Genomic DNA, 18,163 nt, shown 5'->3' on the forward strand with positions numbered 1-18,163 from the left:
CACCAGGTGTGATTCCAGAGTAGAGTTAGGAGTGACCCCTGAGCGCAGCCAGGTGTAGCCCCAAAACAAAGAGACAGACAGGAAGTAGCAGGGATGGGCGTCCAGGGAAATGGGTATATAGGTGGGGTAGAGGGGCGGAATAGCTCTGTATCCACACCAACGACACTGAAATCATGAGACCCAAACTATACTGGGCATCTAGGAGTAGGGGAGCAAGGGGGAGAGGTGACACTGGTGGCGGGGTTCAGTGCTCTGGAATACTGCATGTCTAACACCCAACTGTAAATCACGTTGCTCTTTGGTAAAATAAAAATTATGACAAAGGGGGAAAAAATAAGTACAAATAATACTGCTTTGTAATGAATGTCTGTGTCCTGCTTGGTTTTAACGACGACGACATGTGTTTTTCTACATCTGAAAGCATGGTTATTTAATGCCTTCATCATTTATCCCATTACGGCATAGATATGGGCTAGCTCTTAATATACTGGGTCATTTCCTTATGACTGGCCATTTGAGAGGCTTTCAGAATTCTGTGCATTTCCTGATGCTTCCAGCGTTGCTGGCAGCACTATGTCAGGAGGTCTGACTCTATTTCCCGGCAACAGCTATACTGCTTCCCAAAAAAGTACTAGCTGGGGCCTCAGACCCCAAAATGGGTTGAAGATAGTGGCGCTGAGCAGTGGTCCCTGCCAATAGAATGTGATTCAAATGTCTACTAATGCCCTGTATTATTTTGGGGTGTGTCTTTGTGGCCACACCCAGTGATGCTCAGGGGTTACTCCTGGCTCTGCACTCAGGAATCACTCCTGGGGACCGCACGGGCTGCTCGGGTTCAAACCTGTGTTGGCCGAGAGCAAGGCAAGCGTCCTACCCACTGTTCTTTTTTTTTTTTTTTTTTTTTGGTTTTTGGGTCTCACCTGGCGGTGCTCAGGGGTTACTCCTGACTGTCTGCTCAGAAATAGCTCCTGCCAGGCACGGGGGACCATATGGGACACCGGGATTTGAACCAATCACCTTTGGTCTTGGATCGGCTGCTTGCAAGGCAAATGCCACTGTGCTATCTCTCTGGGCCCCTACCCACTGTTCTATGGCTGCAGCTCTGCCCCCTTATTACACTGATATCCAGATGGGGGGAAAAATAAACTTCATTTCAGAGCCACATTTAGAGAGTATCACTTTATCTCTGAGAACTTTGAACAGTGTTGTAAGTCGTGAAATGCCCTAAGCAGTGATCTAGAATGTGCTCTCATGCCTGCAGTTTTCTAAGGACACCTGGAGCAGAGAGGGGTGCACAGAGATAAGAAGGGGTCTGAGGCAGCCCCCCACCCTGCCTGCCTGGATCCACAGGAAAACTCGGTTTCACAGGCCGCCTAAGCGGGGCTCCTCTGCGGTGCCATCTGGCATGAAGCCACAGCGTGATTCCTTCAAGACCTGCTTTGCCACTCGCCCCAAAGTGACCACATACTAAGCACCCCCAGGCTGCAGGGTGACTCAAAGGCCAGCAGCACCCACTCTGCAAGCAGAGGGCCCAAACCAAAAGTAGCCCCTGTGCATGTTCGGGTGTGCCCCCCCCCCAATAAAACAAATAGCCTAAGAAGTTATTTGGATCAAAGTTATTTCTACTTTTCAGATGAGTAGAGAGTTTGCTTGTCTTTCTCTCAGCCATCCTAGGCTTGATCTCTCCGGTACCCCATAGGGTTCCCTCTAAGAATCTCCAAATAGTGATCCCTCCGCACAGTACTAGAAGTCCTCAGGGCCCAGAGAGATAGCACAGCGGCATTTGCCTTGCAAGCAGCCGATCCAGGACCAAAGGTGGTTGGTTCGAATCCCGGTGTCCCATAGGGTCCCCCGTGCCTGCCAGGAGCTATTTCTGAACAGACAGCCAGGAGTAACCCCTGAGCACCGCCGGGTGTGGCCCAAAAACCAAAAAAAAAAAAAAAAAAAAACAAAACTAGAAGTCCTCAGCCCTGCTGGGTGTGGCCCAAAATAAACAAAAAAAAAGTATTCCCATATTTAAAATATATGATACATACTTCAATATGGCACTGGAGAGAGAGTACAACATATTGGGTGCTTGCATTGCACGTGGCTGACACAAATAAAGTCCCCTGAGCACCCCCAGAAGTAACATCTGCGAGCAGAGCCAGGAGTATCCTCGGAGCACCTCTGGGTGTAACCCCGAAAGGAAACATAAAATATAAATATAGTTCCACAATAGCGCAATGCCTGCTGGCTATTTCAATGTCTAAAAACACAAATTATATATATTATGTACACATAAGCCCTGAGCACAGCTGGGCGTGACCCCAAAACCAAATAACAACAATAAATAAATAAACAAATAAATAAATAAATTATAGCCATCTAACCCCAATTCCTGAGTTGGAACTCCTCACTGCCTTTCAGTTAGCCTTATGTACTAACACTAGGAAAACACCCATTATTTGTTTGTTTTGTTTTGTTTTGTGTTGGGCCCATATCTGCACTGCTCAGGGCTTACTCCTGGCTCTGCATTCAGGAATAGCTCCAGGTGGGCTGGGGATCAAACCTGGAGAGGCCATGTGCCAGGCACACTCCCCACTGCCCAGCCTGTACAATGACCTATTTTAAAAGGACAGGATATTTTGCATGGCTTACTTATCCTATGGCATTTCAGTGAATCCTAATAAGCATTTCTGAGTCACTACCCTATAACCCTGTAGAGTCTCAGTTGAAGATGACTCAACATACATTACACATGAGAACACATGACTTATTGTGCAATAAACAAAGAGTCTGAACACATCCCTGGGGTAGTGTCTCTCACTCCTTAACACTTGAAGTAAATGCACGACCACACACTCTCTTTTTTAATATCAGAACAGGACCTTGGGCCCGGAGAGATAGCACAGCGGCGTTTGCCTTGCAAGCAGCCGATCCAGGACCAAAGGTGGTTGGTTCAAATCCTGGTGTCCCATATGGTCCCCCGTGCCTACCAGGAGCTATTTCTGAGCAGACAGCCAGGAGTAACACCTGAACACCACCAGGTGTGACCCAAAAACTAAAAATAAAAAAATAAAAATAAATAAATAAGGTCCTTATGCATAACAACTTCTCTACATACAATACACTATTACATCCAAACATTTTTTTCCAAAACCTTTTTTTTTTGGGGGGGGGGCCACACCCGTTTGATGCTCAGGGGTTACTCCTGGCTAAGCGCTCAGAAATTGCCCCTGGCTGGGGCCGGCGAGGTGGCGCTAGAGGTAAGGTGTCTGCCTTGCAAGCGCTAGCCAAGGAAAGATAGCAAGATAGCGACTGGGGTTCGATCCCCCAGCGTCCCATATGGTCCCCCCAAGCCAGGGGTGATTCCTGAACGCTTAGCCAGGAGTAACCCCTGAGCATCAAACGGGTGTGGCCCCAAAAACCAAAAAAAAAAAAAAAAAAAAAAAAAAAAGAAATTGCCCCTGGCTTGGGGGGACCATATGGGACGCCAGGGGATCGAACCGCCCCCAAAACCTTGATTGTTTCATTGATTGGTTTCTGAGCCACACCCAGCAGCACTCAGGGGTCACTCCTGTCTCTGCACTCAGAAATCACCCCTGGCAGGTTGGGGACCATATGGGATGCCAGGAATAGAACCAGGTCTAACGGACCAAACATATACAAAGAACAAATTTTGCTTCACAAACCTTCAATTAAAGGGTATGGGGGGAATGATACTACAGCGGGTAAGGAGTTTGCCTTTCATGCAACCGACCCTTGTTTGATTCCCAGCATTCCATAACCCTGAGCCTGCCAGGAGTAATTTCTGAGTTGAGTGCAGAGCCAAGAATAACCCGAGCATCTCAGGATGTGGTCCAAAAACCAAAAACCAAAACCCCCCAAAAAATAAAATCTAAAAAATTCTGGGGACCAGAGAGATAGCATGGAGGTAAGATGTATGCCTTGCATGCAGAAGGTTCGTGGTTTGCATCCCGGCATCCCATATGGTTCCGAGCCTCCCAGGAGTGATTTCTGAGCATAGAGTCAGAAGTAACCCCTGAGCACTGCTGGGTGTGACCCAAATAAATAAACCTGAACTTAGAAGTCACTTTAATTGAATGTTCAAAAAAAAAAGCCGATTTTGCCAAAAGGACTTCGCCTGAAGCTTATTCTGTCTAGGAAATTACTTGTTGAAACCGAATATAGGGCCAACTTCCTAACATGACAAATCTATATTTCTGAGTCTAGAAAGCAAGCATTTTAAAACGAAATACAACTAGGGCAGCTGATTCTTAAGACATGGCTAATACTGCAAGTCTGTAAAATTACACCTTCACAACTAACCTTGTCATCAATCTCAAAATATTCTGGTAAGAATCACAAACTAGTGCTGGAGCAATAGGAAAACAGGTAGGGCATTTGCCTTGCACGCAGCCAACCCGGGACAGACCCAGGTTCAATTCCTGGCATCACATACGGTCCCACCCAAACCTGCCAGGAACGATTTCTAAGCGTAGAGCCAAGAGGAATCCCTGAGCACAGCTGGGTGTGACCCAAAAACCAAAAAAAAAGGAAGAAGAAGATATGAAATTTAGAGTCTCTTTCAGCATCTCAAAGCCTACAACAACAATTCAGGTTTTTTTTTTTGGGGGGGGGGGGCACACCCATTTGACGCTCAGGGGTTACTCCTGGCTATGCGCTCAGAAATCGCCCCTGGCTTGGGGGGACCATATGGGACGCCGGGGGATCGAACCGCGGTCCTTTCTTGGCTAGCGCTTGCAAGGCAGACACCTTACCTCTAGCGCCACCTTCCCGGCCCGAACAATTCAGTTTTAAACCCCACATGTAATAGTGGCCTCACTGGTTCACTCTAAGTTAATATGCTCCCATAAATTTTAATAACATGCTGTTCTGAAAAATAATGCAGAAAGAGAGGGCGTGAGGGGGCCAGCTACAGCAGGCGTGACTAGCTGTCATAGCCATAAACCCATCACTTTGGGCTGAACTCAGGGGGAAGAGTCCAAGGGGGACTGAAGCATGTTCCTTCGCATCCTACACTCAGTGCTCACACCAGAAGGGACGTCATCTGCCCCTTCTAGGGGTGCCTGACACCTGTCATTGTGCATCTGTCGGAACACAGAAAGGTGGCATGGAGCAGAAACCAGCAAACCCACCGGTGGCATGGATCATGAAGCGACCCCTACCAAGTAGCCTCCTTCCTCCACACACCCTCAACTACCAAGCTACACCAGATCTGTTCTGCAACCACCCCACCTATCATGCCACCACAGCTCCAACGGAGCATAGCCACCCCCTAGCCTGCTGACAACACCCCTCAGCCCTGGCCGGGTCCCCTCCTGCGGACCCTCCAGCAACAACCAAGAATCCCAAGCTCCTCTGTTGCTCCATGTCTGGGCCCAAAGCTCAGTGCAGAAAAGGTGGCCACGAGGGAGAAAGAGGAAGAGTGGTCTCTGGGGGACATGCTGTCTGGGACTGGATTGGGGGGAACACTGTCTGGCAGAGGACCCAGCAACAGGGGAAACAGGTTTCTGGGACAGGGTCAGGGGAGGATGGACACAGGTTGGGGCAGGGTCCAGGATGGGAACCCATGTCTGGGGCAGGGAGGCAGGGCCTAGGATCAGGGACACTATCTTAGGAAGGACACAGTTACAGGGGAAACACTGTCTGGGACAGGGCCATGGGAGAGTGGACAGTCTGGGGCATGGTCAGGGGCAGGATCCAGGTGGAAAGCAGTGTCTGAGGCAGGGTCCAGGATGAGAACCAGTGTCTGGGACAGGGCCCAGGGTTGGGGTATACTGTCTAGGAGAGGATACAGTAACAGGGAAACGCTGTCTGGAACGAGCCAGGGGAAAGTAAACACAGTCTAGGGCAGGGCCCAGGGGTGCACTGTCTGGGGCAGAGCCCAGGATGGGAACCAGTGTCTGAGGAAGGTCCAGGGTTGGGGGGGGGGGGGGGCACAGTCTGGGGAGAGAACCCAGCAACAGTAGAAACTCACTCTGGGGCAAGATCCAGGGTGGAAACCAGTGTCTGGGGCAGGGTGTCAGGGCCCAGAGTTGGGGAACACTATCTAGGGGTGAATCAGCAACAGGGGAAACGCTGTCTGAGACAGGAACCAGGCCAGAAAAAAACACCTATCTACCTGGTCCAGACCCAGGAGGGATTGGGGGGGAAGGGGAAACCCTGTCTATATCTGGGGGTATGGTGGGGATAGGTGTCCACCCTCTAGGGCAGGCTCCAGCTGAGACATGTGTCTGAATGTGAGTTCCCTGAGGCCCCCCCTAAGTTTCCCCAACACCCAGCTAAGTACCCTCGACCCCCTAAATCCATCCAAGGGGCCACAACCACTGCACCACCTCACTATCTAGGGGAAGGGGACCCCCAAAAGATAGGCCCAGAGGGAAGGGGTTGTATATCTACTCTTTGGGGCAGGCTCCAGCAGTTCCCCGAGTCCCCCAAACACCCAACTAAGTACCCTCGAACCCCCCTAAATCCATCCAAGGGGCCACAACCACTGCACCACCCCACTATCTAGGGGAAGGAGACCCCCAAAGGAGAGGCCCAGAGGGAAGGGGGTGGATGTCTACTCTTTGGGGCAGGCTCCAGCAGTTCCCCGAGTCCCCCAAACACCCAACTAAGTACCCTCGACCCCCCTAAATCCATTCAAGGGGCCACAACTACCCCACTATCTAGGGGAAGGGGATCCCCAAAGGAGAGGCCCAGAGGGAAGGGGGTGGATGTCCACCCTCTGGGCAGGCTCCAGCTGAGACAGGCATCTGAGTGTGAGTTCCTTGAGGGTCCCCCAAGTTTCCCCAACACCCAGCTAAGTACCTTCTGCCCCCCACATCCATCCAGGGGGCCAGAACCACTGCACCACCCCAACACCCATGGGGGGGACCCCCAAAGGGTAGGCCCAGAGAGAAGGGAGTGGCTGTCCACTCTCTGGGGCAGGCTCCAGCTGTTCCCCGAGTCCCCCAAACACCCAACTAAGTACCCTCGACCCCCCATAAATCCATCCAAGGGGCCACAACCACTGCACCACCCCACTCTCTAGGGGAAGGGGACCCCCAAAGGAGAGGCCCAGAGGGAAGAGGGTGGGCTGTCCACCCTCTGGGGTAAGCTCCAGCTGTTCCCCGAGTCCCCCAAACACCCAACTAAGTACCCCCGACCCCCCCAAATTCATCCAAGGGGCCACAACCACTGCACCACCCCACTCTCTAGGGGAAGTGGACCCCCAAAGGAGAGGCCCAGAGGGAAGAGGGTGGCTGTCCACCCTCTGGGGCAGGCTCCAGCTGTTTCCTGAGTCCCCCCAACACCCAGCTAAGTACCCTCGACCCCCCTAAATCCACAACCACTGCGCCACCCCACTTCCAAAGGGGGGGACCCCCAAAGTGGAGGCCCAGAGGGAAAGTAGTGACAATGACAGGACAGGCCGAGGCCTGAATCGACCAGCCTGGGGGAGCACCCCCAAGCCCCAGGGACGTCCCCGATCGCCAGTGGGGGGGACCCCAAAACCCGAACCCCGACTCCTCACCGCGATGACGTTGACGAAGGTGGTCTTGCCCGAGTACTGCAGCCCGACGAGCGTGAGCTCCATCTCCTCCTTCCAGAAGAGCGAGCGGAACCAGTCCAGCAGGCGGGAGATGAGCGCCAGCATGGTGGCTCGGGGTTTTGGGGGGCGAGCGCCTGGAGCAAGCCCGACCTGAACTCCTCCTGCTGCCCGGCGCGGCGGCGGCGGCGGCGGCGGAAGTGCGGACCCAGTAGGGAACACCCTGGGTCACGTGCCCCTCCAGCCCGGCCCACGGGCTTCTGCGCCTGCGCGCGCATGCGCACGCCGAGCGCGTACGCACGCACGCCCCGCGCCTGCGCACGTTCAAGAGCGGCGACGTCGGGCTCCGCTCGCGGACGCTCATACGCATGCGCGCTCCGCAGCGCACCCTGCCGGCCAGGAGGACTCAATGCAAGCACAGCAACCAGTAGGGGAAGGAAGAGAGAGCCAAGGAGAGGAGGGATGGGAGGGCCCTCCCCCAAAGGGGGGGAACTTCATGTTGCTTCAATAAAGAGATTATTTAAATAAATAAATAAATAAATAAATAAATAAATAAATAAATAAATAAATAAATAGAAAAAAAACAAAAAGAAAGAAAAAATGAAAGAAAAACAAAAAAGAACATTTTCTTTAAATAAATAATTTTTTAAAAAAGGACATTTTCTTTAAATAATTTTTTAAAATAAAGGACACTAACTGGCTTTTTAAAAAGAAAACAAAAAAGGACATTAACTGGCCTTAAAAACAAAAAGAAAGAAAAAATGAAAAGAAATAAAGAAAACAAAAAAAGAACATTTTCTTTAAATAAATAATTTTTAAAATAGGACATTTTCTTTTTTTTTTTTTTTTTTTTTTGGTTTTTGGGCCACACCCGTTTGACGCTCAGGGGTTACTCCTGGCTATGCGCTCAGAAATCGCCCCTGGCTTGGGGGGACCATATGGGACGCCGGGGGATCGAACCGCGGTCCTTCCTTGGCTAGCGCTTGCAAGGCAGACATCTTACCTCCAGCGCCACCTACCCGGCCCCAGGACATTTTCTTTAAATAAATACTTTTTAAAAAAAAATAAAGGACAGGCCCGGAGAGACAGCACAGCGGCGTTTGCCTTGCAAGCAGCCAATCCAGGGCCAAAGGTGGTTGGTTCGAATCCCGGTGTCCCATAGGGTCCCCCGTGCCTGCCAGGAGCTATTTCTGAGCAGACAGCCAGGAGTAACCCCTGAGCACCGCTGGGTGTGGCCCAAAAACCAAAAACAAAAAACAAAAAAAAAATAAAATAAAAAATAAAGGACATTGTCTGGCTTTAAAAATATATATAAAGCACATTATATATTTTTGGAATTCATAGATGAATAGGCCCCAGAAAATAAAAGAAAAAAAGAAAAAGAAAACAAAAAGAAAGAAAAAATTAAAAAGAACATTTTTCTTTAAAAAGGACATTTTATATATTTTTGGAATCAATAAATAAATAGGAAAAAATAAAGTAAAGATAAATAAATTAATTGTAAAAAGAAGTAAAAGAAATAAAAGAAAATAAATTTCATTCTGGCCTCAACACATACACAGCCCCAGTGGGGAGGCCCATGTGTATAGCAAGGAGAGGAGGGAATGCCAGAGTACCTCAAGGTCTTGTGGTAGAAATATTATGTGGCTGTCAAAAGGGGAGAGCCTCATGGTGCATAAATAAAGTTATTATTTAAAGAGGGGGGGCAGAGAGATAGCACAGCGGTAGGGCGTTTGCCTTGCATGCAGCTGACCCAGGATGGACAGTGGTTCTAATCCCTGCATCCCATATGGTCCCCTCTGCCTGCCAGGAACGATTTCTGAGCACAGAGCCAGGAGTAACTCCTGAACCCACCATTGCAACCCCTAAAAAAAGGAATGTTCAAATAAAAGAAAAAAAAAAAAACAGAAGAAAAAATGCATTACTTAGCACCCCTTGTAAACTAACCTCAAAACAAAATAAGGGGGGGTGGAGAGATTGCACAGTGGGTAGGGTATTTGCCTTGCACTACAACGATCAGGGTTCAATGTCCAGCATACCATATGCTCCCCTGAGCCTGCCAGGAGTGATTTCTGAGTGTAGAACCAGGAGTGACCCCTGAGCTCCACTGAGTGTGGCCAGAAATAAAAAATATACATAAATAAATAAGTAAATAAATAAATAAATAGGATGTGGGAAACCTGGTAGATATAAACCCAAGGCCTGATCCCTGTCACTGCATTCCCCCTTCCTCATTGCATGCTCCCTGAGCTCTGCACAGAGCAACAAGTACTACTAAAGCAGGAGTATTCCCCCCAAGTCTAGTATGATCCCCAAAGGAAAAAAAAAAAAATGAAGGACCAGAGACATAATAGAGCAGACAAGATGCATATCTGGCATGTTGCTGACCCTTCTTTCATCCCTGGCACTAGATAGTCTTCCCTGAGCACCACTAGGGATAGACAATAAATAAATAAATAAATAAATAAATAAATAAATAAATAAATAAATAAGTGAGGGAAAAGGGTGAGAGGATGCTCTGATATTTTCAAGGAGTCTAGTGTGCAGTGCAGGCCATATACACAGTGAGTATTTATTTTGGGGTCACACTCAGCAGAGCTCAAGAATTACTCCCAGTGGTTGGTGCTTTAGGGTGGCATTTGGGATGCCAGGGATCAAACCCAGGTCTGCTGTGTGTACAAGGCAAGAACACTCCCTTCGTTTGTAATCACGGTGTTTAAATAAAGATATTATTTAAAAAAAAAGAAGACTCCCTGCTCAAACCCCCAGTATAATTCCCTGAACGCAGCCAGAACTGAACCTTGAGTGAAGACGAGTCAGGGGTACGCCCTGACTCTGCTGGGTGTGGCCCCAAATAAAACAAAACATATATTCTTTTTTTTTTTTTTTTTTTTTTTTTTTTGGTTTTTGGGCCACACCCGGCAGTGCTCAGGGGTTACTCCTGGCAGTTTGCTCAGAAATAGCTCCTGGCAGGCACAGGGGACCATATGGGACACCGGGATTCGAACCAACCACCTTTGGTCCTGGATCGGCTGCTTGCAAGGCAAATGCCGTTGTGCTATCTCTCCGGGCCCAAAACATATATTCTTAATGGGCTGAGCACTTGCTCTGCCAGCCTGGTTCCACCCTCAGGACCTCATGGCTCCCTCGGGCACTGCAGGAATGAGGGTAGCTCTGAAACACAGCTGGGTGTGGTCCCCCTCAACAAAACAAACCAGGTTTTTGACCAGCCTTGGAGAACACCAAACAAGCCTTGTGACTAGGTTTAGCTTCCTTATCTGTCAGGTGAAAGGTTTGGAGGAGATAACAGAGAAAGACAAGAGATCTTTGAGGAGTGCAAGGATAGAGTATCTCCTAGTCTTCCTTCTCTTCTTTTCCTCCCTTTTCCTTCTTCCCTTCTTCCTCTCCTCTTCTCTACTTCCTTCCTTTCCCCCTCTCTTCCACCCTATGCTTCCCTCCCTCCTTCCTTCCTTCTTTCCCTTCCTTCCTTCCTCCTTCCTGCCTTCTTTCCTCCCATCCTTCATTCCCTTCCCTTCCTCTCTTCCTCCTTCCTCCTCTACCTCCCCATCCTCTCCCCTTCCTACCCCATCTCAGTCCAGTTCCTCTTCCCTTCATCCACTTTCCCCCTCTCTCCTCTCCTTTTCCTTCCTTCTTCTCCTTCCTCCTCCCTAGCAATGAGCAGGCACAAACTCTAGCCTGGGACAGGAATCACACATGTGGAACTGTTGAATCAATGTCTCCAGAGTGACTTGCATTCCCCTGTATGGAGATTCTGTGGAGTTTTGTCAAGTTGTCCTATATCCATTCTGTGGGACCCCCGCAGTTTGGGGACTGACCAGGGCTCCATCCTGGTCAGTCATGGCTGTTGGGGTGGTGAGAGTTGTCCATAGCCATTAAACCTTGAGATGTTGGATGGGAGAGAAAGGGATTTGTGACAAATGGCTGGTTGGGAAAGGTGGATTCGTGTCCCCAAAACCTCATTTTGGGGGTGGGGCACACCAGCAGTGCTCAGGGCTTACTCCTGCATCTGTGCTCAGGGAAAACTATATTGTATGCAGGGTCACAGAAGGGGTTTCTATGGGCAAGAAAAGGAAAAAAAATGGCGCTACAGACTCCTGTATAAAAGAATAAATAATAATAATTAAAGTATTATTTAATGGAGCTAGAGCTATAGCACAGCAGGTAGGGCCTTTGCCTTGCACATGGCAGACTGGGGTTCAATATTCAGTATCCCCTCTGGTCCCTGAGCCTGCCAGGAGTGATTCCTGAGTGCAGAGCCAGAGATAGCCCCTGAACACTGCCAGGTGCGACCCAAAAAACCAACCCCTCTCAATAAAAAAAAAAAAAAAAAAAAAAAAAAACCTGGGTTGTTTGCCCACAGAACAAGCCAGTGTATCCACAAAACTAAGCAAAGTAAAAGCTTAGTTGCAGATGGAAGATATTGAAGCTTTTGTAACTTTGCCTCTCCCTTCACCCCAAGTTTAGACACTCTGAGGTGAGGGAGGAAAAGCTGAAACAAGAACTAGAGCTTGGAGCCTGTGACCACCCCACCCCAGGGTTGCCCCCTGTCTGAATTGCACAGGCTGTGCTTGGGCCAAAGCAGAACCTTATACTGAGAAGGTCCCAAGGCCCTAGCACGACAGGAAGGACAGCTCTGACCAGTGGGAGGACACACAGCACTTCTAACATACTCGCTTTTTCTCATCATACTAAGAACACCCCAGAATCCTTCTAAGTCATTTTCTGTTCTTACTGGAGCATATGCAAGGCCTACTCCTTAATGGCTCATGCTCCCCTCTCTCCTTCATGAATATGTATGAGCTCCCTGCAAAGCTGCTAGAATATGCATGAGCTATGATTCAGTCTATCTCTACTAAGATTCAAGCCACAGCCTTGCTCCCTCTCTTAGAATCTGCTCTCTAGTCTGGCGAGCATCTCCCCACAACTTCAGCTGTATTGCCCATGAAGCCCCCCTTTCCTATTCAATTGGGGTACCAAGAGGAAAAGTAAACAAAGGAAAGGCTGCATTCTTAGGATTTGGGGGCCAAGGCTATTGTCTGTGTCTAATATTGACCTTTGGCTTGGATTTAGTATGCTACAAGAGTGAATATTTAAAAGAAACCAAGAGACAGCAAAGTGCAAGCAAGGGAAACTCAAAGTGATCAATGAATAGGACTCTGGCAGCCTTTTGACAGGACAAAGGGAGAAGATAAATGCACACAACAAAAATATATAAAATAATTTAAGCTGATATTTTAATCAGAGGTGATGTCTGGATTAATGGCTCCAATGAGCACGTTTTGCAATGCAGAGCTTTTCGAAGCAGAGTTTGAAGGAGGACACAGCAACTCTCAGCTCTAGAGACATACAGAGACATAAACACGGGGCTTAGCTTGTTATGACAATGCTTGCCGAGGTCAAACGAGTCCCTCTTTATGAGGGCGAGCCCCATTATTTGAGAACCACTGCCCTAAAGTGAAGGTAATATTTCTTAAGCATAGTTACAAACATTAATTTGGCCTAAATATGAATCTCCATTCTTCTGTACTAAGTATGCATATATTTGAGCATTTACTTCCAAATATAAGGATTAATACAGGCAAATATAGCCTTGGTTAAATTTCTCTTTACCTGGAAAACTCAGCACCCAGAGATACTTAAGAGCAACTTTCATCCTCTTTTTTTTTTTTTTTTTGGTATTTTTTTGTTTGTTTGTTTGTTTTTGGGCCACACCCGGCGGTGCTCAGGGGTCACTCCTGGAAGTCTGCTCAGAAATAGCTCCTGGCAGGCACGGGGGACCATATGGGACACCGGGATTCGAACCAACCACCTTTGGTCCTGGATCGGCTGCTTGCAAGGCAAACGCTGCTGTGCTATCTCTCCAGGCCCAACTTTCATCCTCTTAGACTTTCAAAAAGCCCTGTAGCTGTAAGCAGTCTGTGCTGTCAAATAAAAGGAACACTTGTTTTGGGGACATCTGTAAGGGACTTGCTAACTAATTTTTTACCTGGAATATGACATCCAAAGTTTGGTCTAAAGGTAGCAATAGGTTGTTAAGAAGGCTTTTTTCTTTACCAGGTAAAGACTTGCATTTCTTGCAAATAAGTTTGCTTCTTTTATTGCCCTTTCTAAAAACTGTTTGGTAGTCAGACTTTAGGAAGTTAGTTATCTATGATAGCCCTGTTCCTTCAGGTAAGAAGGAACCTTGATAGGAAAACCTGGCTTCTTGCTAAATCCTTTAATATACATCAGAATTCACACTAGGTCCTGGCCAGGTGTGAATCTACTACTTGAGATGTTAAAATTTACCTATTTTTGTTTTAAAAATAACTTTATTGATTGATTGGCTGTTGGACAACACCCAGAAGTGCTCAGGGTCACTCCTGGCTTTGCACTCAGAAATTGCCCCTAGCAGGCTGGGGGACCATATGGGTGCCGGAAATTGAACTGGGTCCCTTTCCACTTGGCTGTATGCAAAGAAAATGCCCCAACACTGTGCTATGTTTTGTTTGTTTTTTGTTTCTTTGTTTGTTTTTGGGTCACATCTGGCAGTGCTCAGGCATTCCTCCTGGCTCTAGGCTCAGAAATCACTCCTGGCAGGCACAGGGGACCATATGGAATGCCGGGATTCAAACCACCGTCCTTCTGCATGGAAGGCAAACGCCTTACCTCCATGCTATCTCTCTGGCCCCATACTATGCTATCTTTCTGGCCCAAATTTTCCCTTTTTATCCTCTGAGCTTTTCATTGAAATATCTCTATTCATAAGGTCTACAAACCACCTAGAGGCATGCAAATTGTCTAAAAGATAAAACAGTCTATACTGATAAAATTTCTGTTAACAAGAGAGATATGTTGTACTTTGCAAAACAAACAAACAAACAAAAACAATTGTGAACTGTTTTCACATACCATAAAAAAAAACTGTGACTGGCAGAGCCAGAGGGATAGCATGGTGGTAAGGTATTTTACCTTGCATGTAGCTGACCCAGGACGGACCTGGGTTCAATCTCTGGCATCTCATATAGTCGCTGAAGCCAGGAGCAATTCCTTTTTTTTTTAATATATAAAATCTTTATTTAAGCACCATGATTACAAGCATGATTGTAATTGGGTTTCAGTCATAAACAGAATGCCCCCCTACACCAGTGCAACATTCCCACCACCAATGCCCCCCTCCTTCCCAACCCTTGCCTGTATTCGAGACAGGCATTCTACTTCTCTCACTCATCAAGATTGTCTTGATAGTTGTCAGTGTAGTTATTTCCCTAACTGCAATTAGGAGCAATTTCTGAGCGCAGATCTATAAACCCCTGAGCATCACCGGGTGTGGCCCAAAAGCAAACAAACAAATAAAAAACTGTGACTGGCAAAAATCCTCACTATATTCCCCTGATATTTGTGTAATAAACCAAAACACACTATTCTACCACACAACTGAGTGGTATTTATCCTGTTATTTATCATCTGTGGGCTCCATGCACACATTTTCCTGAGAGAATTCTGAGAAATTCTCTAACGTATCCAGACCAAGAAAGCCAGAGCAGGGTGCCATTTATACCTGAGTTTAATCTCTGGCCTCCCCTATGGTTTTCCGAGCATAGTCAAGAGTGATTCCTAAAAATCAGAGCCAGGAGTAACTCCTGAGCACTATCAGGTATGCCCCACCCCCAAAAAAGAAAACCTGTTTAAGGTAGGAAAAAAGATTAACTCCTTAGTATGAGCAAAAGAAAGAAAGCAAGTAAGAGCAAAGAAGGGAAATGAAAGAAAATGTGATAAAGGGGGATAGGTCAAAGAGATAGTACAGCAGAGAGGACAACAACCTTGTACAAAGAAAACTCAGGTTTGGTCCCAGGCATTGCATATGGCTCCCTAACATCACCAAAGTGACCCCTGAGAGCCCAGTGTGGGCCAACCATCTCCCCACAAAAACAAAGAAAGAAAGAAAAAATAAATTTCTTCTGGAGCCTGAGTGATAGTACAGTGGGGAGGGCTGTTGCCTTGCATGCTGCCAATTTCTCACATCCCCTGTGGTCTGCCCAGTACCCCTAGAGGGGTTTCTGAATGCAGAGCCAGACGTAACCCCTGAGTGTCGCCAAGTATGGCCCCAAAATAATAAAAACAAACAAACAAAATTACTTCTGGCAGACTTAGAGACCATATGGAACGGAGATCAAGCCTGGGTGGGCTGCTTGAAAAACAAACGCCCTCTCCTCTGTGCTATCACTTAGGACTTGCGTTCTTTTCTTTTCTTCTTTTTGTTTTGTTTTGTTTTGTTTTGTTTGTTGTTTTGTTTTGGGGCCGCACTCAGAGGCGCTCAGGGGTTCCTCCTGGTTCTGTGCTCAGAAATCACTCCTGGCAGGCTCAGGGGACCATATGGGATGCCGGGATTCAAACCATCATCTCTCCTAGGTTAGCTGCATGCAAGGAAAACGTCCTACCACTATGCTATCTCTCTGGCCCCAGGGTTTGCTTTCTTAACATCAAATAGGGTTAGGAACCCAACCCTGAGGTCTGGCCAGCACTAGCCTGGCCTTCATAAAGTCCTGTCGTCTCACTGGCTGCCAGCAGTGGGCGACAAAAGACGTTGGAGGGAAATAGACTTTGGCAGCAGGTAGTTGATAAAACAATTTTCTTTTCTTTTCTTTTCTTTTTTTTAAATTTGGGGCTGGAAAGATAGCACAGCGGCATTTGCCTTGCAAGCAGCCTACCCAGGACCTAAGGTGGTTGGTTCAAATCCAGGCGTCCCATATGGTCCCCCGGGCCTGCCAGGAGCTATTTCTGAGCAGATAGCCAGGAGTAATCCCTGAGCACTGCTGGGCGTGGCCCAAAAAAACAAAAACAAAAAAATTAGTATCTTTATTTAAGCATCGTGATTACAAATATGATTATTGTTGGGTTTCAGTCATGTAAAGAACACCTCCCTTCACCAGTGCAACATTCCCACCACCAATGTCCCAAATCTCCCTCCATCCCACCCCACCCCCACCTGCACTCCAGACAGACTTTCCAGTTCCCTCATTCATTCACATGATAACAGTAGTTCTCAGTGTAGTTATTTCTTTTTTTTTTTTTTTTTGCGGTTTTTTTTTTTTTTTTGGGTCACACCCGGCAGTGCTCAGGGGTTATTCCTGGCTCCATGCTCAGAAATTGCTCCTGGCAGGCACGGGGGACCATATGGGACACCGGGATTCGAACCGATGACCTTCTGCATGAAAGGCAAATGCCTTACCTCCATGCTATCTCTCCGGCCCTCAGTGTAGTTATTTCTATAACTGCACTCACCACTCTTTGTGATGAGCTTCATGTCATGAGTTGGACCTTCCATCCCTCCTCTCTTTGTCTCTGAGGATTATTGTAAGAATGTCTTTCATTTTTCTTAAAACCCATAGATGAGTGAGACTATTCTGCTTCTATCTCTCTCCCTCCGACTCATTTCATTAAGCATAATAGATTCCATATACATCCATGTATAGGAAAATTTCATGACTTTATCTCTCCTGATGGCTGCATAATATTCCATTGTGTATATGTACACAAAATAATTTTCAATTTTCAGAACACAGTTCTATTTGAAAAGCAGGAATACTGGGAGCACAATGCAGAAGCAAATAAAGTGAGAAATAGGGGTCCCCTTCTCCTTTCCTCCAGTGAGAGGCAATTGCTGCTCCTAGTTTGGTGGCATTCTTTTATTTTTAAACTTGATTGATTGATTGATTGGTTTCTGAGCCACACCCTGAGGCACTCAAGAGTTACTCCTGGCTCTGCACTCAAAAAATCGCCCCTGAACTGGGTCCCTCCCAGGTCGGCCGCATGCAAGGCAAATGCCCTATCACTGCTCCAGGCCCTGGTGGCATTCTATAGAGCGAGAAGATGAAATAATCCACAGTCATAGCAGCTAACAGGATTGGCAGCTCTGTCTCTGTTCGGCTCAGGACACAGACACTATGTTGATCAACTCACCAAATCCTGCTGGCCTCCCTAGAGGGAGCGACTTTGTTCATTTGTTTGTTTGTTTTAGTTTGGGGCCACATCTGGTGGATCATGGAGGCTTCTCCTGGTTTGGTGTTCAGGGGTCACACATGGCGTGTTTAGGAGATCATGCAGAGCTGAGACTAGAATCCAGGGCTCCTGAAGGCAGAGCATCGCTTCAGCCCTTTAATCTCTCTCTCTCTCTTTTTAATTTTATTTTTGGCTTTGGGGTCACACCCGGCAGTGCTCAGGGGGTCACTCCTGGCTCTGCACTCAGAAATCACTCCTGGCAGGCTCAGGAGATCATATGGGATGCCGGGAATTGAACCAGAGTCCATTCAAGGTTGGCCACCTGCAAGGCAAACGCCCTACCACTGTGTCATCACTCCGGCCCCATCTCTCTCTTTATTTTAAAATATTGGAGCATAGCAGGTGGTGCTCAGGGTTATTCCTGCCTCAGTGTTCAAGGTTTGTTCCTGGCTATGGGAAACAAGCAGAGTCAAGTAATTGAGGACCTGTTCTTGTAAATATAAAACAAAGAGTTTATATGTTTGGATTTTATTGCGGTTGTTGTTTTGGTTTTGTCGGCACACCCAGTGGCATTCAGGGGTTACTACTGGCTCTTTACTCAGAAATCACTAGTGGCAGACTTGGGGG

At 47.5% G+C, this 18,163-nt stretch overlaps 1 protein-coding gene across 1 annotated transcript in view; it reads right to left on the bottom strand.

Annotated features, from left to right (window-relative positions):
* ARL8B (ADP ribosylation factor like GTPase 8B) overlaps nt 1-7,705 on the bottom strand; it is a 42,864-nt gene extending 35,159 nt beyond the window's left edge. The window contains exon 1 of the mRNA XM_049766336.1: nt 7,520-7,705. Coding sequence (XP_049622293.1) covers nt 7,520-7,642 — 123 coding nt within the window. The 5' untranslated portion in view covers nt 7,643-7,705. The remainder of the gene's footprint in view (nt 1-7,519) is intronic.
* Between the last annotated feature and the right edge of the window lie 10,458 nt (nt 7,706-18,163).

Source organism: Suncus etruscus, chromosome 20 (genome assembly GCF_024139225.1).
Source record: "Suncus etruscus isolate mSunEtr1 chromosome 20, mSunEtr1.pri.cur, whole genome shotgun sequence".
In the NCBI taxonomy this organism is placed as follows: Eukaryota; Metazoa; Chordata; class Mammalia; order Eulipotyphla; family Soricidae; genus Suncus; species Suncus etruscus.